Below are 23,394 nucleotides of genomic sequence, written 5' to 3'. Positions count from 1 at the left end.
CAGAAACTCCAGTGCAACTGCTTTCCCATCCCTCTGTTAACCTCCCTCCTCTCTTCCCCGGCCTCTGCCCGGGCTGTGTCCATGGGGAACTGAAACAACCAGGCTCATCCCTCTGCTGCTGTGCTTCAAAGAGCCTTTCATGATGCTGCTTGTGTAAAAGATGCTGATGCTGCTTCAGATGCCAGCGCAGAGCGGGCCGGGGGCGGCTCCTGGTGCTGCGCAGAAGCCGGGCTGGGCAGGGGGGCTGCACTTGGAGACTTGACTGTGACGTGATCAGGCCCTGTGTGTGCTGCAGAGGGGATCACCAGGATTCATGGAGGGCAGGCTGCTCTCTTCTTCTCTGATTTGTTGGGTTGGTTTTTTTGGGGGGGTTTTTTGGTTTTTTTTGGTTTTTTTTTGTTTTTTTGTTTGTTTGTTTCCCAGTAGAAATGATGGTGCAAATAAGAGCAAACACTGGTTCATTGAAGAGTTGTGTGTGTTCTTGGCTGTTTGCTACTCAGCGTGGCCAGACTCCTTAGAAGCTGCAGCTGGTACAAGACAGGTTTTTCTCTGCTTCTCAGCCACTTCTGCTCTTAGATTTCAATTTCTCTTGTTTTGTTTGTGGTTTTAATTATTTGCTTTCACTTGCTGTACTGTGTTGTGTTTTTTCAGTGCAAACCGACCCCAACAGCCTCTCTTTGCTGCTGGAGGGTTTTGCTCATGAAGACCCTGACCTTGCCCTGCATTGGAGCCATGTCCCACGAGGCCACGCAAGATTTGACTGAAGGCAGCAACTTTCCCACCACAATGAGAAAAGGTTGTTATTTTCTTCTCTTTTGTTAGTCTTCGCCTTTTTTTGTGGCTGTCTGGTTTTCCTGGGAGTGACAGGCCCCACAGCACATCAGTGGGCAGATCTGTATCCACCGAGATCTCACTTGGCTCCCACAGCCCAAGGTGAAAGCCACGTGGCAGCCAGGCGAGCTCCCAGCGAAGTGAGCCTGGCTCCAGCAGGAGCTGCAGGGAATTTGGGCATTTCTGCTTTGTCAGGAGGTTTCTGGCCGTGAGCGCGTGCCCGGGGGAGCGCGGCTGAGCCGCCGGCCTTGGGGAAGGCAGGCAGCAGGCCGGCTCGCTCTGTAATTGGGGGCAGCAACCAGCTGCCTTTGATGTCTGAGCCGGGCTGAGAAAACCTGATGGCAGACTTCAAAGTCTGTTGCACCAGCTCCCCTGATTATCTGTAGGCTTCTGGCGCGTCCCCCAAGACTGCCAGATTATCCCGGCTAATGCTGTGCTCTTCCCTCTGTCTCTCCAACCCTGCCTGGCGCCAGCCTCCTGCTTTCAAAGCTGCAGCTTCCATCCCTCCCTGTCCTCCTGCCTCTCCACATCACTGTGGGCAGACAGCAGTGGCATTTCTGGGTGGGAGACAGAGCTCCAGAGACCTGTCAATCTAATTAGTTTTGAGGCAGAGGCAGCATTTTTGGAGAGCTTGCCTACAGCCTGTACCTCTGAGCTGTGTTCCCCCTCCCCATTTGGTCACAAGAGCAGCCTGAAATGTGGGGAGCTCTCTGCAGCTGCTCTTTGCAAGGCACAGAGGTGTTTACAACCACACAGGCTGAAAACCCCTCCTGTGCAAAGCTGGACTTGCCTGTAACATGGTTTGAGGTCTGATTTCCTTTGGATGGTGGCGTTTGTTGTGACTTTTCAGTGGATGGCTGCAGGCGCAGGAAACCACAGCTTCCCTAACCCCAGGCACCCAAATGGGGTGAGGGAACTCGTGGGACCCATGTAGCCAGACTGGGATCTGGGTTACAGCCTTTCCCCTGTGCTTGCCTAACCACTTCTGGGTCTCAACAGACTCCTCCCCCTAAAAATAAACACTGAGTCACCTCCTTCACCCTCAACAGCTTCCTCCACAGCCTTTCTGCCCTGATGTGGGGCTGAGCCTGCCTTATTTCCATCTCTCCCCAGGCTCACTGCAGTGTGTAAGGTGAATGTCAGCACTTGTCTAGCCAAGAGGTTTCCGAGTCACTGTGGATGTTGCTGATGGCTGCTCTGCTCTTTTAGCAGAGCCTCCACCTTGCTTGGTAACTTTCCATGGTAGCTTGGTAACCTTCCATGCTGTGCTTTTGCTGGCGTTTTTCTGCAAAGCTTCGACCCAAAATGGCTGAGCAACATCCAGTGAGGGCACTTTCGAAGGGATCCAGGGAGAGGCAGGAGAATGAAGGCATGCAATTGAAGATGGTCATCACCAGTGTGAAAGACAAAGCCAGTGGTCTGGGCAACCCAATCTCCAACTTTATGCTCTGGAGGGGGAGATAGCTGTACCCTGCTGAAGTGCACTGAGAGGTGGCCCTGCTGTGATGCTGGCAGTAGCCAGGCTGTCCCAGGAGCCAGAGGCCAAGAGTGTTTAATCCCTATGGAACTGTGCAGCACTTCAGTTCACCAGGTGGGGCCCTGGGCACATGCAGCACCTGGCTCAGAGGAGGAAAGTCCTCTGCTCTGTGTAGGCACAGGCAGGCACCCTCTGCTATCCAAGAAGCATATTTCCTGTCTGGTGTCATGCCTGGGAAAATAGGGCAAGGGAATCTTTCTCCCCATGGATTTGGACTCCCTGATGTGGCTTCTAATGGCAGTGCTGTCTTTGTAAAGAATTCTCTGATCCCCTCCTTTCACCCTGCCCTGCTGTATGTCTGGTTGCTCTGATTTCCCAGAGAGGAAGAGAGTGAGTTTTAGACTGTGCAGCCCCAGGAAGAAGGAACTGTTGGTTTTGTCCACAGAGCATCATTATTGCCAGGGATACAGTTTGGCCAGGCAGTCCTATTCTCCCCAGTTTCTCTACTGCAAATGTGAACTGTGACTCATGCATCATTAGAGCTGCAAGCTTGGAGTTAAACTGTCCCCAGAGCGTGTGTTTCTCTGCACACTGGCTGTCGGAAGCTCACTGAGGTTGAACTCCAAGTTTCCTTTCCATTTACTCTGTCACTGTAGCAGAGATGCTTTTGATGCTTTTCCCTCCTCCAAAGTGGTAAGTGGGTTGGCTTACTGTCAACAGGATGATCCCCCAGGGCAGTGCTGGCAGTGGGTTGCTCTTGGAAAGCAAACCTCTCCATCCCTTTCCTTCTGAAATGGGGAGGTTTAATCCTGCAGCACGGAATGTAAGCCTACCACAGAGTTATGGCTCTGTCCTGCTGCCACAGGGCACAGACCCTCCTCAGGGTACAGGGTGGGATCCTGCAGGGACCTCTGCCTGCTGACACAGCCTGTCCCCTGCTCTGGATATGGTTTTCTGAGGAGCTGATGAGGAGCTGGCTGATGGAGGGTTGAGCCTTGCAGCAAGAGGCCTCTGCCTCCACCTCCCAGCCTGTCATATGAGTTGGTTTTATAAATGGGGAAAGGAGGGACCTGGTGTTTGTTTTGGGTCGTTACATGAATCTCATTCCCTCTGGAAGCCCCCTGGGATCTAGCAAGAGGAGCTGTTTTATGGTTGGATTTTGCTTGTGAATCCCTGAGCTAATTAAGTCATTCAGTCAATCCCTCTGGCAGCAGCAGGAGCAGCATGGCTCAGGGATAAATGCTTTGTGCCACCTGGGGAAAAAAAGCCCAACAATCCCAAAACAAAGAAAACAACCCCACCCCCAAAAATCCCCAAAACCAAAAAAAAACCTCACCAAACAAAAAACACCTAACAAATAATTTCAGCAGTGCCTCTGAGCCCATCTCTAGTGTTTTGGCTACACATGCCTCAGAGACTGGGTTTTCCCTGCCCAGGATGTGGCCCTGGATGACCCACCATGTCCCAGGACACCCCTGGCATCTGCCAGCAGGAGCCAGCAGCATGTCCCAGGCAATGCAGCCACAGCACTTGTCTCTGGATATGTGCCAGAGCCCCTGGGACTGCACTGGAGCCTCCTGACCTCAGCCCTCCAGTGCAGCTCCCCATGGTCCCATTGCTGCTGCCAGAAGTGTTGGGCCAGGATCTCCCACATCCATGGGATCTGCATACAGGATAGAGTTCCTGGCCGATTCCTGGCTCTGTGGTGGTCCTTCAAGAACCAACGAGCTGGCTGGACTGGCTGCTATGATCCTCCTGACCATGTGGTGGATGGACTGGTGGGGGTGCTGTGGGAAGGATGCCCCACTGGGGATACTGGAGTGGGGAGAGCTTGATCAGCCATCTTCGGGGAACACTGTGCCACTCTAGCCCCTACCTAAGGCATCATGCTGCTGGCTGCAGCCATGGGAAATAAATAGCTGGAGGAACCTTCATCCATCCCTAGAAATCTGCTTCCATCCCTCCCTGGAATCCAGCCCCTTGTCGTCCCCTCACTGTCAGCAGGGACCAAGCTACACCATGCAATAAAGGGGAAGGAGTGAGACAGAGGTTTAGCCCATGAGCTGCTGTTGGACAGCAAAGCCACAGCCAGTGGTGCCCACAGGTGGGCATCTGGCATGGATGCAGTGGCAGAAGGGGCTTTGGGCATCGTCACACTTGCCTAGGTGGCCTGGGGACAGGGTGCAGGCTGTCACCTCCCAGAGGGTGTTGCTTTGCTGATGCACCCCGCTCCGTGACTTCTCCCTGCCTTTCTGAGCAGAGGAAACCACCACCTGAGAGACAGTTTCCTCCCAGCCTCTCTCTAAATAGCGGCGTGGCTGCCGCCATCGCCCATGAGAACCCACCAGCGCCCCTCTGGGAGAGGATCCAAGCAGAGAGGATTCCCATGGGGCTGGCACAGTGCCTGGCAGCTGCCTTCCTCTTCCTCCTCCTCCTCCTCCTGGGTGAGTGCCCTGCCCAGTGGCTGGAGCTTTCTTGGAAGTGTTGTGGGGAAAGCAGGGCATGGGGGGCTCAGCCAGCGCTGCTCTGGCTCAGTTGCCATGGGCAGAGGTGCATCAGCATGTGCTCCTTTTGCTTTGTGTTTTCACTCCAAAATGAGAGCCCAAACCCTAAGAGGGTTTCAGTGAGGGGACATGCACGTCCCTGTTGAGTGGCTGATTGCAGTGTGTGGAGGGTGTTACCTCACTCCCTCTTCCATTGGGAGGGAATTTATGAAGGTTTCCTAGGCAGCCCTCTCACCAGCTCTCTTCCCTGGCCCACCACAGTTGTTTTTTTGACTCAGGACCCATGTCCTGTGGGCATTCTGCTTGGTGTGCATGCTGAGCTCCAGAGTGAACGTCACTGCTGGGTGCTATATGGAAGGGGAGGGTCTGTGGGTGGCAATCCCCAGACCCTCTGCAAGCAGAAATGGAGGGAGCTCTTGATGCTTCCTTGTACCCCCTGCCTTCAGAGGAAAGTTCTTTCTGACCCCCTCTCCTGTGCTCTCCTCCATTTCTGCCTATGGAGCATCTCTGCAGCATCCAGCCTGCTGCTGACCTCCACTGTCCCGTGTGCCTCAGCTTCTGTGTTGCATCTCCTCCTGTGGCAGTGACCAGCTCTGCACCCCTGCTCCCTGTCCCCCATGCTCCCTGTCCCCCACACTTTGTGCAGGACCCGAGAGCTTGGCCCTCTTCATTTTAACACACCACAAGCTTCCTCCAGTGCTCTCAGCTTGATTGCTGCTTCCCCTGCAGTGCTCCTGAGACAGGCTCTTCAGGCAAGAACGGGCTTGGCAGCCCTCTGGCCATGATGCTCTGGCCTCTGTTGTGTGTGACCCCCCAGTGTAAGAGAGAGAAGAGACAGGAAACAAGTGTGACAGGAGACAAGAAATTTCAGGGCTCTATTGTCACAGGGCTTGTTCCTGTAACTGCCCCCCTGCAAACACCGTGTGTGCTGACAGGTCTGACCAGTGCCCAGCGGCAAGTGACAGTGCAGGAGGGCCCCCTGTACCGCACGGAGGGCTCCCACGTCACCCTGTGGTGCAAGGTGAGCGGCTACCAGGGCCCGGCGGAGCAGAACTTCCAGTGGTCCATCTACCTGCCCTCGGCCCCCGAGCGGGAGGTGCAGATCGTCAGCACCGTGGACCCCTCGTTCCCCTACGCCATCTACACGCAGCGCGTGCGCGGCCGCGGCATCTTCGTGGAGCGGCTGCAGGGGGACGCCGTGCTGCTGCACATCACCGAGCTGCAGGAGCGCGACGCCGGCCAGTACGAGTGCCACACGCCCAACACCGACGAGAGGTACTTGGGCAGCTACAGCGCCAAGACCAACCTCACAGGTGGGCCCTGAGTGAGAGCCCTGCTCCCGCTGGGACAGGTCACTGCTGTCCCCACAGGGACATCTCATCTGTCAGAGGGACACTGGGGAAAGGGGTGATGAGTGGGGCTGAGGTCGGTATGTCAAGATATCCATCACCTTGCGTGTTCTCTGGTCTGAGGAATATTTGAAGGAGCTGGGGCTGTTTAGCCTGGAGAAGAGGAGGCTTAGAGGTGACCTTATTGCTCTCTACAGCTTCCTGAAGGGAGGTTGTAGACAGGTGAGGGTCGGTTCTCGGGGCTTTAGCTGGTCAGAGTGACCCTGAGATGCATTAGGAAGTTTCTTTTCCAGCCCAGCGGTTGAAGAAGGAGTCAGAACTCTTCAGTTCTCGGTCTCAAGGTTGTTTTTTGTTTCTTATCTATAAAATTCTTTCTCCTGGCCTGCCAAGATCCGCTCAGAGACAGACAGAGGCACTCCACCCCCGGGGCGGTGTTATCTATTTATACTAAAAACTACGTGTACAATATTTACAATTACTTTCTAATACCTATCCCCTATGTCAGACAGTGAGCTTCTACTCTAAACCAATCTAAAAGTGCCAACATCACAGCAGAACATGGAGGCCAAGAAGAAGGAGAAGGGCTGGACACGCCCAGATCCCTCCATCTTGCCCCCTGAACCCCCATTCTAAAAACCCCCAAAAAATCCATTTTTCCACCCTGTGACAAACTAATTATTATTCTGCTTATACTTTTGTGGCTTGTAGATCTTCATATAAGGTTGGTAACTTTTTCCATGGGTCATAATCGAAGACACAGGCGTCTTGGGCTCTGTACCAGGGTGTCTGAGCCCCCTGGCAGGGGTCCTGGCAATCCAGGACAGCCAGAGGGATGTCCTGAGTTCCGACAGTCGGTCTCTCCCACGGGGCAGCAACTGACAGAACCAGAGGACACAGTCTCAAGCTGCGTCAGGGAAGGTATAGGTTGGGTATTAGGAAAAAAAATTTCACTGAAAGAACAATAAGGTACTGGAATGCTCTTCCCAGGTAGGTGGTAGAATCACCATCTCTGGATGTGTTTAAAAAAAGACTGGATATGGCTCTTGGTGCTATAGTCTAGTTGAGGTGTTAGGGCATAGGTTGGATTCAATGATCTTAGAGGTCTCTTCCAACCTCATTATTCTGTGATTCTGTGGTTATTGCCTCCCAGCCAGAGCAAGGGGAGGAAAAGGAAGCCTCTGCTCTCCCATGGCCTGACTTCAGCTCCTGACACAGACACAACGCGTTGCAGCTGAGTGCTTGGGAAGGCAGGAGTTTCCAGGCTCTGCGAGTATAGGAATTGACCCAAGTAGGATACTCACAGGTGGAGGGAGGTAGCAGCTCCTGCAGACCACAGGTGGAGGAGGGAAGGCAATGGGGTGGAGATACAGAGGGAAAGGCCCAGCTGTGAGCCCACTGAGTCTACACGGTGGTATGGTGCTTCCACTTGGTGTTCAGCCCTGTTTTCTCCTTTATCTTGGTGTTGCACCAGTCTACATTTGGGACAATTAGGGGATGGGTTCTAATCTCCTTGGGGTTGCCTAATTAAGAGGGCACTGTAAAGAGTGAAGAGGGCACTGTAAAGAGATTGACTCTTTCTTGTTTGCTGAGGTTTTAGTCCCTTCACACCTCAACACAAGGTGATGGAAACCTTGTCAGTCAGCTACAGATTCTTCTCCTGTGCTGTCAGATCCCCTAGGCCCTGGTTGCAGATTCTTGGGAGTTGTCCTACTCAGGGACGGGAGCTGGACTCAGTGATTCTCATGGGTCCCTTTCAACTCAGGATAATCTGTGATTCTGTGTTTCTCCCCATGCTCAGTGATTCCAGACACACTCTCGGCTTCCATGGCACCCCAGGCCCTCAGTCACATGGAAGGGGATGTGGTGGAGCTGACCTGTGAGGTGTCCAAGGCCACTGCCCAGCACACCCATCTCTCAGTTGGCTGGTACCTTCTTCAGGGAGCAGGAGAGCAGCCTGCCAAGGAGATCCTCACCCTCTCCAAGGACTTCATCCTGAAGCCGGGGCCCTCTTATGAGCAGAGGTTTCTGGAGGGGGATGTGCAGCTGAACAAGGTTGGGAACACCACGTACAAGCTCATCATCAGGGGAGTGAAGCCATCTGACCAGGGGCAGCTGTACTGTGAGGCAGCCGAGTGGATTGAGGATCCTGACAAGACATGGAAGGACATCTCCCGCAACCAAACTCAGAGGACTTGGCTGGCAGTTTTGAGCCGGGGTAAGACCTTTTGCAAACTAACTCACCTGTTGGCTCCAGCTCCCCTGTGCATTCCAGGCTCTACAGCAGCAGATTTCAGTGCCCCTTCACCTGCCCGTGCCGCAGCCCAGGGACACGCTGGTGGGTCTGGCTGGGCACTGAGGGGGTGGGCTGGGCTGAGCTCAGGGCCACGGCAGCCCTTGCTCAGGAGCTGCTGGTGCTTTGGCTGCTCATGCAGCTGAATCCCCGACTCCAGCAGCAAGGCCACAGCCTCACAGACCCGTGTGAGGTGTTAGCAGAGGGCACAGCGTGTGCCCACAGCAGCCTGGATGGATCCTTGGCAGTCCTAACTCCAGAGTGTGGAAAACAGGGTTGTTACACAGCCTCGAGGCTCTTGTGGCCTTAAAAAAGTCAGCTGCTTGTCACTGTGCCTCAGCAGAGGCATGGAGGGACCCAGGGATGGGCTGTGTGTGCTGCACAGCTCTTGTTGGGGGTGGCTTGTCTGTCCCTGCTGCCACAGCCTCTGCTGGCTGTGCTCCCTCACCCTGCTCTTCCCCCAGATGTGTGTGAGTAGCCGTGCCCAGGGGAAGGCAGAATCTCTCTCTCTCGCTCACCAGTAAGCTTTAGTTCAAAGCTGCCAAGACAAGGCTGTGGCTAGTTGGTGTCCTTTAACACAGGGTGCAGTAAAATGGGAGCAAGTCTCCCACTGAAGCCCTGCCTGTGGAGGTGGTGTACCCTGTCCCCACTGCTCAGGGTGGGTGGAGGAGGCCTCAGAGCAGAGCTGGGGCAGTGAGGGGAAGTGATGTCCTGTGGGAGGGCAGTGAGTCAGAGCAGGAAACCAAAGAACAGACGGGTGAGAACTCAGCACTCCGAATGTGCCTCAGGGGAGCAAGGTATCAGGAGGAGGGGGAAGGAAGTGTGCTCTCTTGTCACTTTGTCTCCTGAAACCTGAGTGGGTAAGCTTTATTCCCCTCATTGTGCACTGTTTGCAGCAAAGGTTTCCAAGCCTGCTGCTGCCTGGGGAGCAATGGCAGTCAGTGCACTTCTGTGCATCCTCTTGTTGAGGAGGGCTTGTCATGACTGGTAGTGCGTGGATTCAGGCATAAGTGCCATGGGATTGTTTAGAAACCCTGTCAGAGTTTGATATTTGTCCTGTGGTAAGTGTTAAAGGGTGGTGAGAGGACCTTATGGTGGCAGAGTTGGTGCTCCTGGTATTGCCATGGTGGGACAGCAGTGGGTGTGCAAGCCCTCCATCAAATTTGCAGGGCTGCTTTCCTCCTCCAGCACCCAGTGGGGGAACCCAGGGCTGAGCACCCCGTCACTCTGAGAGCCATCAGCCACTCTGACCATGGCTAGCTGCTCCAGGGGCTTCTATAAACTCTGCAGCAAATATTTAGGAATGCCAAACATATCTGCAGCAGCTGGGATTCCTGTTCCCAAACTGTTTATGAACCAGTGTTTAAATCCACAGGGTGCTGTGCTTTAGGTAAATTATTTGAGCCCTTCCAGTTGTGGTTTGGGAGCTGCTCTGTTTTCCTTCCAAACTACAGCACGTAACCTTTCTCGTGTTTTGATACTCATGGGGCACCACAGTGACCCAGGGACACAGTGGTGTGACCCAGGGACACAGTGGTGTGAGCCAGGGAACGGGGGCTCAGTCCTTCCTCCAGGTTTTTGGCCAAGCCAGTGCTTAGTGGGGTCATGGCTCAGGGTTTTGGGGTACCCAGTGGGTCTCCTGCTTGCAGCCACTGTCCAGCCAGGTTGGTGCCAGGAGTGCCTGGGGAGGAAGGTGAATGCCCAGTGAGGAAGGTGAATGCTACCATAGGACCCAGAGATGGGGTCCCTACCTCAGACACAGCTGACTGACTGCCCAAGAGGGTCTGCCAAGGGGAAGATGACTTCAGGTTCCCCCTGTCACTGCCTTCTTTGCTCAGCACCTACTGCTAATTGGTATAGGGAGCAGGATCCACCTTCTCTTTTTTCCTTCCTGCCTCCCCATGATGTGACAAGTCTTGAAATTTCTGCTTTCTGTAGGAACTTAACCCAAGTCCTCTCCAGCTTGGAGAGCATCTCTTGCCCACAATCCACAGTAGCCACTGGGGGTTTCAGCATGCAGGAAGAGCCACAGTAGATTCAGACAAGCCACTTGAAAGCCAGCCCTTCATACACCTTTTTCTATCACAAGCAGCATAGTTAAAACCACCACTGTGATAAAAGCCCTTTGTGCCCCTTTCTGGCTTACAGGATAGGTGTTCCATGAGGTAAAACAGCTCCAGGAGGTGAGGCAGAGCAGCACCTGCAAAAGCTGATGCCTCTGAGTTAGGGCAGCCCTCAGTTTGGATGTCTGAGCTGAGCAGGGGGAGGCTGTGGCCAAAGGCTGTCCCAGTGAGTGCTCTGTTGGGTTTATCTGCTCTTAAGGGGGGAGCTCAGCTCCCCAGGGCTCTGGCTCTTCCTCCACCTGCAACTGCTGCTTAGTGCCCAGAGCTGGCAACCCTCTCCCCAGGGTCCAAGTTTTCCATCCTGATTACTTTTCTTATGGAAAAAAAACCAAAACAAAACAACATTTTAACAGAGAATTCCCTCCTGCTGCCCTCTGCAAGGCCACTGGTGCTGCCAGGCAGGAGGGAAGCATGGGCAGGGCCACCCACCACCCTCCTTGTTTTTGGTTGCCCACAGGCACAGACCTCTCCGTGGACCTCACTGCCGCTGAACCCTCCCTTTCTGAAGGGGACACCTTGCAGCTCAGTTGTGTGGTGGAAGCCCCAAAGAGCAGCAACTTCAAAGTGGTCTGGCTCCTCAATGACATGGAAGTGGCCAGGGTTGACCCCCACGGGGTGTTGACCTGGGAGGAAGAATACCAGGAGAGAGCCAGGCTGGGGCAGCTCCGAGCATTCAAGCCAAGCAACACAGTTTACGTCCTCACCATCTCTGAGGTGGGGCTGGAGGACAAGGGTACCTACCAGTGCTCTGTGTCAGAAATGAAGACTCCTGGGGACTTGCAGAGCATCCAGACTGTTGTGTCATCAGGCATCCAAGTCGACGTGAAGCCAGTAGGTTAGTAAAGCCTAACAGCTGCCCTGCTGGGTGAAGTCTGCAGGATCCTTGACTGGGAAATGCTTTAGGTCTGGCCTCATCTTGACAAGGGCAGCAAGAGTGTAAATATGCCATAGTTTTTGATAGATAATGGGAAAAGCATTTGCTTTAGCACATATTAGCATGACAGACACATTAGCTGTCAACAAAGTGTAAAGCTTTAGTCCAATCTCTTCACAGTAAGTTTTGGGGCAAATGGGTAGAATTCTGAGGAGTCTAGGTCCTCTTGTATCTTTGGTACTGAAAACTGTGAGCAACATCTGCTGCTACTCCTGAAAATCACAGGAAAACCCAGCAGAACAGGCATGTCTGGGGGGGGGGGATCATTGCCATTTCCATCAGGGTACTCTCACTGTTTTGGATGGATGATTTGTGAGAAACCACTCTAAGAAAAGTGTGTAGGAGGCTCTTGGTTTCCTTGTCATAGCTAGATAATGGTTATTCTGATATAGCAGGAGCTGCCTGCTGGGACTCTGTTTCTTAACTCATTCTTTAGGTATCTGTGTCCCAAGAAAGACAGTCAAAAACAGAAAGAAAAAAAAAACAAACAAAACAAAAACAAAACCAAAAAACTGCAACCACAAAGCTTTCTCCAAATTTATATGAAAAGGCTGGTTGAAAATTTCAGGCAATTCCCCAATATCAGTGAAGGGGTATCGGGGACAGCTAAAGGTGATACAGAGACTCTATCATCAGAAGGCATGCAAAAACACTTTTTTATTAGAAATCTACAGTTTTATAGAAACAATGGTGGACTTAAGACCTGATTGGCCTTTAGGAATCTTCTCTCACCCTATTGGTGAACTATGGAGAACCATTCTGGAGAACCATATCTATTAACAATGGTTACAGAAAGAGAGATAATAATTGTTTGAATTATTTCGTCTAAGTTTCTCACAGCTTCTACACAGCCTCCCAGGATTTTCCTGGGAGAAGCAAGTCTCTCTCTGTTCAGAGGATATGTAATTACTACACCCCAACTCCTTTTCCAAAATCAAGATTTGTCTGGTCTTCCATTTAACGCTAGAGTGTCTCTGGCTTTTCCTAAGGAGCACAGCATCCCAACGTGGTCACTGTCGTTTGCAGAGATCCACCTGCGCCTGTCTGTGTCCACCAGCACCCCACGGGTGACAGCAGGAGACGCCCTGGTCCTGCACTGTGAGGTGCAGGGAGCCACCGGCCCCGTGTCCCTGCGCTGGTGGCACCTGCCACCGCAGCAGCCGGGGCACAGGGAGCTGGTGGCCGCCATGGAGCAGGATGGTGCCCTGAACCTGGGCAGCGCCTACCGGGATGGAGGGGCTCGGGGGAGCCTCAGGCTGCAGAAAGAGAGCTCTGGCACCTTCACCCTGGTGATCCCCAGCACGCTGGATGAGGATGATGGTGGGCAGTACCGGTGTGAAGCCACGCAGTGGTCCCGAGGCCGGAACTGGACAGGCAAGGGGGAGGTAGCGGTGATGGTCGGCTCCATAGGTGAGTTCAGCCATCCCTGTTTCTGGGTGGGAGAAGTGGGTGGATCTCAGGTTCTCTGCTGGTCACAGTGACTCTGAGTCAACTGAGGAGTCAGGATTCTTCTATTCTCATTCTCAAGGCTGTTTATTATTTCTTATCTCTAACATTCTTTCTCCGACCCACCAAGGTTTGTCTGGCAGGTTGGGTTGAGGCACACTGGCTGCCCTCAGAGGTGGTGTTATCTTTTTATACTAAAAACTACAGTGTACATTATTTACAATAACTTCCCAATACCTTTCACCTATGTTAGACAGTGAGTTTCTACCTTAAACCAATCCAAAAGTGCCACCATCACCCAGAACATGGAGGCTAAGAAGAAGAAGAAAGGAGGACAGGGTACGTCCAAATTCCTCCATCTTGAGACCTCGAGCCCCCATTCTAAAACCCAAAAAAATCTATTTTTCACCCTGTGACAAACTATTATTCTACTTAAACTCTCTTTGGTAATTGTTTTTCTATGGGTCAAAATCAAAGGCACAGGGGTCTTGGGCTCTGTGCCAAGGTCTCTGAGCCCCCGGGCAGGGGATTGAGTTCTCCAGGACAGTCAGAGGAATTTCCCGGGTTCCAACAGGTGGACACATCAGTGGGACATGGGCCTGCTGTGCTCTGAGCTCAGCTGCTGCAGGGTGACCTAGGGCTGACCACTTGGCCCTGCAGTGCTTCAATTTCCCCATTTCTACCAAGATGCCAGAGTCCTCCATGGTGTGTTTTGGGAGAGACCAGTGGGAGACAACAGCTAAAATGCTCGGGGAACTGAGGGGCAGTATCTTGCCCAGCAGGCCTGTCTCCTTAAGCTGGAATACAAAATATCTGTTCTAGCAGCATAATTACTTGCAATAATTAAGTTCCACAAAGCTACTTGCGGAGTTGTCTGGTGGAATTTATCAGAGATACCCCCCTGGTGCTGGCCTCTGATTGCTTCTCCTGCCCTCTGAGTGCAGAGCTGCTCATCTCCATGGTGTGCAGTGACCATGGCCTTCCTTCTTGGGAAGGGAAGGGTGGCGGTGGGGTGGCACAGGGCAGGACTCGTGTCCCCATGCCAAGGGCAGGATTTGTGTCCCCAAGCCAAGGGCTCTCTCCTCCCGAGCAGGTCTGGGTCTGCAGGCCACACTGAGAAGCCGAATTGCTACGGTCAGTTACGGGCAGAGTTTTGAGCTCTTCTGCCAGGTGGGTGCCAGCTACGCCCTGGAGGAGGTGCCGGTGTCTGTGCGGTGGCGTTTCCAGCCCAACCCGCCCACGAGTCCCTTAGAGGAGCTGGTCCAGGTCCTTCCCAATGGCACCGTGCTCTGGGGGGCTGCACAGCCGCGCTTCCAGGGGAAAGCCCAGCTGGCGAAGACTGACACCTCCTTCAGGCTGCACATCCACAGCGCCTTGCCTGCCAACGAGGGGACGTACCAGTGCGAGGTGGAGGTCTGGAGGAGGAACGTCCTGCCCCTGGGGCGGCCGGCAGCCAGCACCAGCTCCAATGCCGTGGGAATAAAAGTGGTGCTGCCAGGTAAGCAGACCCTTCAGCAGAGGTCTCTCCTGCAACTTTAAATCCAATAAATGTCACCAGGGGCAGCCAGGGCCCCTGATGTCTGGGGCGTCCCCAGGGCTGCAGGAGATGGTTGCTGCCTGTTCTGGTGCTTCCTCGGCACCTGACAAAACCTTGGAGGCAAATTTGGTGCTGGCAAGTGGCAGTATCTCTTTATTTGCAGATTACACCAAGCATATAGGGATCAGCCTTGCCACTCGGATTTTAAGCCTGGTTTCTGGGAAGAAGCAGAGCCCCCCAAGAAGCCCAGCTGAATGTTTGGGGCACAAGGTACACCCCATAGTGTGGGTTTCTGGGAGGCAGTGGAGAGAGACCAGCCCCTGAAGCTGATGCTGGGGTATGCCTGTGTTCCCTGACCAGAATATTGAAGGCATGCTGAGAAAGCACCAGGCCTCTCTGCCGGGCTGGGAGCCAGCACTGAGCCTGAGGGTGCCGGGACTCCGTGGGGAGGCATCTCCTGCCAGGCACAGCTGGGCTGCACAGCCAGGGCCCTGCCCAGGCTTCCCTTTTATGGCCACCCCTGCAGGCCGGGGCTGCGCTGCCATCCCTCCTGCCAGCATCCCGCTGGGAGCCTCATCCTCTTATGGAAGAGAGATGTTGCAAGCAGACAGACCCCAGCCCCCAAGGCAGCACCACGGAGCCAGCGTGCCCTGCTCACAGCTGGGGCTGCTGCAGGAACTGCAGGGTTTGAACTGGCCAAAGCCTCCGAGTGAGCCTCTGCAGGCAGGTGTGAGAACATGGGCTGGTTTGGTTTTTTGCCCTCATGTCTGTTCTGCCAGCAAAGGAGAGCTCTTGCTCTTTTTTTCTTTTTTTTCCTTGCAATAAGTGCTCCTTCCTCTAAAATCCTTGGATTTTTGGAATCACAGCCCAGTGAACTGAAATTATGCATTTTTCATGTATTTTAACTGATGGGTTTGCTGTGGCATAGGCTAATACATTCCCTACCCTGTCTGGGCTCTTTTCTCTGGTGCTCTCTCCTGTTCCACTGTTACTGATTCCTCACCCCTGTGGAGCTGACTGCTGGGATGCTCTGGAGCTACAACCAGCTGGGGCAGGGTGGCACTGAGGCAAAGGGGTGACAATAATCAGCGTCTTTGGGCACACATCTCTAGTGTAAATGGCATTAAGATGAGCAGGTGTAATTGCAGAGCATCTACACAGAGGAGATGGCAGCAGCATGAGACTACAACATTTGGCTCCAAATGTGTTGCAGCTGCTGCTGGAGACTGTGACTCCATAAAGAATGGTGGGAACTGGGAGAGGGTGATGCACAGTGGGAGGTTCCTGCTGCCTCTAGTGCCACCTCTCTTGGAAAGGCAGCACGAGCCAGTGGAGGATATTTGGGAAAGTTGGGAAGTCTGGGGAGGAAGCTGGCTCAGGCAGCAATAGGGTTGAGGGGAAGCGGCAGAAAATGAAGCTGCAAATCATGAAAATCACCAGCCTGCTTCTCCTCATATAAAACCTTATAGTTGGAGCCTGCAGAGATACTGGAGTGCTTGACTTTTTGCTTCAGCACTTTGTTTACTACTTGATGTCAGTTGGTGCTGTAGGAGTTTACATGTTGCTGTGGTCCAGAGACCATCTTCAGCTAGGAAGGACATCCATGAAAGATTATAGCAGACAGGGAAGGAGGACAGATCTTTTCAATTTTCAATATCTAAGGTGGGATCTCATAATCAGTGCTCCATGATCCTCTCAGTGCAGCTGAGTGGGCTTTTTCGTTTTTCTCCAGTGGAGCTGGAGTGGGCATTTTCACCTTGTGTCCCCCAGGCCAGCAGCCCACGTGGGCTGTGTCCCTCTGCCTGCTCCACTGCTCCTGGGCCAGGAGCAAGCCAAGAGTCAGCAGGCAAGGTTCACAGGAGATGGGTGCTGAGGTGCTCAGCTTGGTTAGTTAAATTGAAAATGAAAGGGAGAACAGCATCATGGCTTTTATGTGAGAAAGGAAGAGGCAGGCAGCTCCTCTGCCCTCTTGGTAAATGATCTTTAGCAGCAGAGAGAGAGGAGACCTGGAGTTAAAACAAAGGGGCTTTGCAGCAAATGCTCTGCTTCCTCTTGAGGTGATCTCTGAGCGTGTAACAGCAATTTTCCTCATCAAAATCAAGCACTCAAGGCTTGGTTCCTGTGCCTCCTCTCTGAGATCTCGTAGCTTTTCCTTCTCTGGAGCATTCCCTGCCCATGAGTGGGTGCCAGGCTGGGCCATACTCAAGCAAGACCCTGCCTGCCCCTTTGTTCCCTGGCACTTCACTGTCTGGCTGAGGGGTATCCTAGGTGCTGAGCAGATGAAGTTCAGAATTAAGTGTCTTATTTTTTCCAGTGCGGTCAGTTCACCTGTCACAGAAACACAGGATGGTGGAGATTGGCAGGGACTTTTGGAGGTGACCTGGTCCAACTCCCTGTGCAAGCAGGGCCACCTAGAGCAGGCTGCCCAGAACCCTCTCTAGATGGCTTTTGGGTATCTTCAGCATCCCCCTCTGAACATTTGTGCTTCCAGAGAGCCAGCTCTGGGATGAGTGTGCTTTTAAATACTCAAGTGTAAGACATCAACTTGCATCTAGTTCCCACGTGTGCTCAAGTCAGTGTGGTTTTCATGATGGATCTGATAAATTTGCAGTGTCCTAATTAGGGTGACTGCTGTCCCCTCTCTTCTGCTTTTTGCCCCTGTTTCTTCAGAGCAGCAAATGCACACTGTGAAATGCAGGACAGCACTGTGATCCCTTGGGAACATCCACCTCCACTCATCCCAGTGAGTGTTGCTGTGGAAATCCTCATCACTGAATCGAGACAATAAGCAGATACTGGGACTTGTGCAAGTGCCTCTCTGGAGGAGACTGCCAACCTTGTGGCGAAAATGTGTTTGTCTGCAGAGAGAAGGAAGAGTAATGGGGTGCAAAGAGAAAAGAATAAGCAGGGAGGTTTTGTTGGCAGATTTCACAGAAGCAGAGGCTCTACAGGGATGTAAAGAGATATCAATTGGGATATTTTGCTTTGACCAGTCTCAAGAGAGGTAGTGAAGGGCTCTGAAGTGGATTGCTTGAGTTTTGAGAAGAAATGCTTGAAGGAAGGGGAAATGTGAAAGCTTTTTCCTGCAGTGTCCTCCTTCCCCCTCAGCCCCTGTGGGAGAAGCCACAGCTCCCTCCTGTCCCAAAGCCCTCTCCACAAGCTGCTGCCATCACATCCCTTGGGATTGGGAGGGAGAGTGCCCTGCTGAACCTGTGGACAAGGGCAGGGGTCTGAGACATTCTGAGGGACCATCTCAGTGTGAACTCTGCTGCCTGTCCCCAGACCAGCGCCCAGGGGCTGAGCCTTAAGGTTGCTCAGTTGTCCCCAGCCTCTGTGGCAGAGGGTGTCCTGCTGCTCAGCTCATAGGCAAGGAAAGTGCTAAGAATGGAAACTCTGCCTACAGTCCCTTAAAACCCTGATGGTGTCTCCTGGTGAGTAATTTCTCCCTACCCAAGGGTGGATACCTGTGTGTATTCCTTCCCCTGACTGCTGAGCATGGAGGGGAAATGCAGGTGGCTGGAGGACCTTTAAAGATATGGATTTGCAGCCTTTTCATTGCTGGAGGAGAGGTTCCAGCAACAGGTGATGTGCTGTGGGAAGAGGTTCCCTCAGAGCAGGAGCAGCACAGACACATCAGGATCAGGATTTCCCTCTGCCCAAGGCAGCACCATCCCTCTGCTCTCCTCAAGTGCACAGCACTGAACAATCACTGGGTGTGATCACAGGGGTGTGCAGGACTCTGTTGTGTGGTTTTGGGTTAATAACCACAGCAAACACCTGAGATGGCAACTGTTAGTGAAACCCACAGAGGCTCTGTAGTCACTCTGTGATAAAAGACACTTGTTCACAGTCTCCAAAGCTGTGGGCTGCTTTTGTCACATATGTGTGAGCCTGCTTATGGGAGCAGTGGTAGACAGACACATGTGCTTCAGACAGAGGCTTTGCCTCCCAGCTCCAACACAATGGCTGCCTCCATCCCCCATTCCTGCTCCGTGGTCTCCAAGGCACCTCCTCTGCTGCTCTCCTGCCCACTGACACCCAGCTGTGATTCCCTGCTATTGTGTGTACACACAAGGGTGTGTGGATTTGCTCTTTCCCTCCTCCCTCCACCCTCTGCTCCAGCATCCCCTAATGAGCCTTTGTCCTCTGTGTGCCCTCTTCCTTACTCCTCTTCCAGCGTGTTTCTCTCAGCCTTATTCCCCTCCTTGTCAGTATCCTGTACTGGCAGCTGCATCTGGCATGACTGTTTTGTTTCTCCATTTTAGGGAGCAAGCTTCAGGTTGATACGAAAGACAGCTCTGTGGAGATTGCCAGCGGTAACGCAGCCATTCAGTGCAGGATTGTGTTTGCCCAGGAAAATTCACAGTTTGCTGTTACCTGGTACCTCCTGCCTCCTCTGGCAGACACAAAACCCTTGCAAATCCTCAGGGCCAACTACACCAGTGTACTGGAGTACGGGTCTGAATTCAGCTCTCCTGCGCTAAAGTCACGATTCCTGAGCCAGAGGGTGTCCAGCAGCCTATTCCAGCTGCAGATTCTCTCTGCAAACCTGGGGGACGAGGGCAGCTACTACTGTGTGGTGGAGGAATGGCTCTGGCTGGTGGATGGCTGGTACAAGCTCGGAGAGAGAACATCGGGAAGGACCACGCTGAAGTTCAAACTCTCAGGTGAGCAGGTGTTATCCCTTGTGTAGGTGCTGCTGGAGAAGGTTGGGTCAACTTATGACAGGCCCCTGCCAGGCCTCTCCTAAGCTGGCAGGGCTTAGGAAAAGCAGCAGCTCCTGTGTTGGATCAGAGGCTTAGGGATGCAGGAGTTGTCAGTGCCTCTCAAAGGGAAATAGGGAATTAGGAAGATTTACCACATCCTCCCAAGCCAACCGAGCTGCTATTTTTATTACTGGCAGATGTAGTGGAATGCTTCATAACAAAGTGAATTTTGGCCTTTTTCTTTTCCCTCCAACACCTGGTGCACTTGGGTGGTTGTGCAATGCTGTGAATAGAGAAGTTGCCCTTACCTGGTGCTGCTGAGCATCCTGAAGGAAAACACCAGGTTTTCCTTACCCTGCAGCACATTGCTGCTAAGGAACAAGACTGGAGGTTCAGCTGCTCTCACCTTAATCACTGCACCTCCGGGGTGCATGGTGGGTCTCCCTGGCTCAGTTCTTCCCTCAATCAGCCTCTCTCCAGCCCTAAATAAAGTGGATCAGAGAATAACAGCTTCCTAAATAGCTTTAGGTCCAAAAGATGCCTTTATCACTTATTTGGAGGGGGTAGGAAGTACTACTGCACAGGGGGCAGAGATGATGGGCAAGGTGGGGGACACGACACCCCAGGGAGAATGAGTCACAGCAGCAAGGGGCCTGTGGGAGGCCATTCCAATCCCTCACACTTTGCTCCAGAAGGTTCCTGTCAGCCTGTGGGTGCAGGCAGAAGTGTTTTTACAGCTGTACAACACCGCAACATCTCTTTCTGCTCTCCCTCTTCTCCCACAGAGCTCAAGCTGCAGATGGAGAAAACCAACGACAGCATCTCCGCGCGGGAGGGCGAGGAGGCCACGCTGCCCTGCCGGCTGCAGAGCGCCCTCCCGCCCCGCTCACAGCTCACAGCCACCTGGTTCCAGGTGAAGGGCAGCGGCCGTGACAGTGCCCTGCTGTCCCTGCAGCGCGATGGCACCGTGCAGTACCCCGAGGGGCGCCTGGCAGCGAGGCTGTTCCTGCGCCGCGCCTCCGCCCGCGACTTCAGCCTGACGCTGAGCGGCGTGAAGAGGGGTGATGCTGGGGCATATTACTGCCAGCTGCAGGAATGGCAGCAGCAGGGCGAGGGGAAGGACTGGGCTCTGCAGGCCTTGGCACGCTCAGGGCACACCCAGCTCATCACCATCCCGCCAGGTAACGCTGCTGGGTGCCAGGGGCTGATCACCTCCTCTCCCCAGAGCCGTGCTGGGACCAGGACCTAAATGTTTTGGGGGGAAAATTCTCTGGGAAGTCTGTCTAGACTGAGGTCTCTCTAAACTTCACTTTGGGGTGAGTGGGGGCACCTGCTGGGTGCAAAGGTAGGGTCACAGACATGTTTTATGAAAAATCCTTTCCTTAGGATTTTTTTCTCCCGAGAAGCTGAGAGGCCTCGGGACCAAAATGCAAACATTGATTATCTGCTGCTGTGGAATGCAACAGGTGGATCTGTGATTCATGTGGTTGTTTCTAATTAATGGCCAATCACAGTCCAGCTGTCTCGGTCAGTCACAAGCCTTTGTTATCATTCCTTTTCTGTTCTTAGCCAGCCTTCTGATGAAATCCTTTCTTCTATTCTTTTAGTATAGTTTCAATAGAAGATATATATCACGAGGTGGGACTGGATTCTGCACGCAGAAGTTTAAGTAAATAAAAGCACAGGTTTCAGTCAGGTGCACGCAGGGTTTTTGGGAAGGTAATAGGCAGGAGTTGTTGCTGCTTTGGGAAAATAGGAGGCTCAGATGACCCACGTGGAGGAAAAAATATAAACTGTGAAATCAATCATGAGGCACCCAGCTGAGAGGATCTTGATCTTGTGCTTGCCTTCAGCTCTGGAGCTGCCATGCCTGAAGCCAGCCTGGGTGCCTCCACGAGTTCTGGCTTCTGCAGCAATTCCCAGAACTGAGCAGCATGGAGAGAGTGACCCTGCAGAGCCCTTCCCTCTGCCTGCTTCTCCCACAGCCAGAAACAGGCCTGCTCTCATGACTTTGCACCTACAGCAGAGCTAATCTGGATTTAATTGCACAGAGAGGGACTGACAGCACTTCATCCCCCCTGCTGTCGTGTTGCTGCTGGTATCCATCACAGCTCTCTAGCACGCAAGATTTCTCCTTCATCAGCTCCCTCTATCTCTTCTTACCCATTACTGGTGGAAAAAGCATTGCTAAAATTGCTCAGTAACTGGTAGTAAATTCTCCTCCAATTTTTGAATAAGTGTTTTTGCCAAGTGGTTTTCATGGTTTTCACAAAAGGCAAAATCTTAGCTGGGTGTTTTTTCTTTCTCTCTCTCTTTTTAATTTTTTTTTTTTTTGGGTGGCCATGTGTGTGCATGTGTGTTCCTCCAGTGATGCAGGTATCTTTGAAGTACCCAGGAGCCTCCACCTCTGCTGGGGAGCTGTTCTGCAGGAGCTGCCAGGGATGAGGATGGTGCTCACAGCTGCCTGCAGCTCACTGGGGATGAAATATGATAGCAGATCAGCAGTAACAAGGAGGGGCAGATGTCTGGGGGGGACAGGCACCTCCTGATTTGGTGTTCTTGCTTTCCTCTTATCCCATCTTGCTCAGTAGTGCAGCCTCTGACAGACTTCTACCTCATCCCACTGTCACTGATGTCAGGCAGGGTGTGTTGCTTTTCCTCACTGAGCCCAGTCTGGAATGAGTTAGCAGAAGAACTGGGCTGTTTCTGTTGGGATGTTTCAGATGAACAAGCCAGGGCCTTATCTGACCTCCCCAGACAAGAAATTGAGGCAAATTACCTGGTTTCTCTCTCCCTTCTCCTCAGGTAGCCTGTAAGAATTCTTAAAAATTTGTAGCTGTTGAAGATTGAGGGAAAAGTGTTAAGAAAATAGCACTTAGGAGTGAGAAACTCAAACTAGCTTGGGGCCTCATTTTTTCTTTCTTTTTTCCTTCAGAGTCAACTGTCTTGTCTAGGATCTGCTCATCCCCACCACTGCTGAACTTCATCTTATACTTACCACTGGTTCTGATCCTTCTGCTGGCCCTTGCTGTCTTCTGCTGGTACTGCAAATTCAGGAAAAGCAAGAAGACCAACATCACTGGATGGATGATGGAACTGGAAGGGAATGAAGAGGCCAAGAAAACTTAGCTGGTCTGTGGAGGCAGGTGTAACTTGGAGGAGCAGAGCTGGACAGCTGGGGAGGACTGAGTACTTGCAGAGGGGCTTTTTATTGTTTTGTTGTAGCTCTTGCAATAAATCCTTGAAAGTGTGTGTTTGCTTTTGGTGGAATGAGGCAGCTTTGGAATTATTAAGCAAATAGGGTTTCCATAACAAGTGTTTCTGTCTTTGAGGTTAGGTACTCACCCATTTCCTGCTCTGTTTGTTGTGGTACATTTGGAGGCCCTTGCAGCATGCATCTCCCACAGTGGATGGAAGTGGTGTTATTCCTCTGCAGGAATAAGAGGAAAAACAGCTCTTTCTCTGCTGTGACACAAAAGTACCACATTTCTACTAATTTTAGGTCTCTTGACAAAATCTATGTGGTATCCAGGCTAAAAACCAGTGGTAGAACAGGAAGTGGAATATTGGTGTCCCATTTCAGTCATCACCCATGCCTTTGTCCACTCTTTGCTGGGGAAGCTCTTTGACACTGCTCTTTTCACATCCTGAGAGTGCCTGCGTCCAAAGAGCATCACCTCTCCAAAATTAAATGGGTCTTCATCCCAAAACCTGTCACAGGAACATGAGGACTGAGCAAGGCTGGCTGGGCATGAAGAAAGTCCAGAGCAGAGGAATCACAGCCATCCACAAAAAACCAAATCCTGTTGACCTAGTAAAGGACTGGCATGGAGTCTTGGATCCCAGAAGGAAGATGTAGACATCAAACCATCTCAGACATGAGCCTACAAAGTTCCAGCTCCTTCCTTTGCTTCTGCTGTAGGAGAAGACAGCATCCAGCCCCTGGCACCTGGGCTATCTGTGAGTCAGGAAGTTGCACAGCTGGGGTCTGGTATTAGACACATCCACGTTGTCCCATATAATAAAAAAAGTCATGTCTGTGCTTGTGGGGCCGCTCCTCTATACCCTGTTATCCAGCTCGGGCTCACCTTTTCAAGGCTGAGGAGCTCTGCTACCTGAAAAATATCTGGTATTGTGCAAAATGGGATGTGGTCCCAGGGAGCTGTAAGGTCAGGTATCAGGGCAACACTCTGAGCA

General features: G+C 52.6%; 1 protein-coding gene across 1 annotated transcript; it reads left to right on the top strand.

Annotated features, from left to right (window-relative positions):
• Window positions 1-4,694: 4,694 nt before the first annotated feature.
• On the top strand, window positions 4,695-22,447 carry CD101 (CD101 molecule). The gene is made up of 9 exons (XM_036404415.2): window positions 4,695-4,752; window positions 5,748-6,125; window positions 7,960-8,376; window positions 11,032-11,409; window positions 12,535-12,918; window positions 14,048-14,452; window positions 18,757-19,158; window positions 19,983-20,378; window positions 22,133-22,447. Exons 1-9 carry the CDS (start codon window positions 4,695-4,697, stop codon window positions 22,324-22,326), a joined length of 3,012 nt encoding a protein of 1,003 aa, XP_036260308.1. The 3' UTR covers window positions 22,327-22,447.
• Window positions 22,448-23,394: the final 947 nt, after the last annotated feature.

The sequence above is a fragment of the Molothrus ater genome, chromosome 2 (genome assembly GCF_012460135.2).
Source record: "Molothrus ater isolate BHLD 08-10-18 breed brown headed cowbird chromosome 2, BPBGC_Mater_1.1, whole genome shotgun sequence".
Classification (NCBI taxonomy): domain Eukaryota; kingdom Metazoa; phylum Chordata; class Aves; order Passeriformes; family Icteridae; genus Molothrus; species Molothrus ater.
This window is presented reverse-complemented; position numbering and strand designations above follow the sequence as displayed.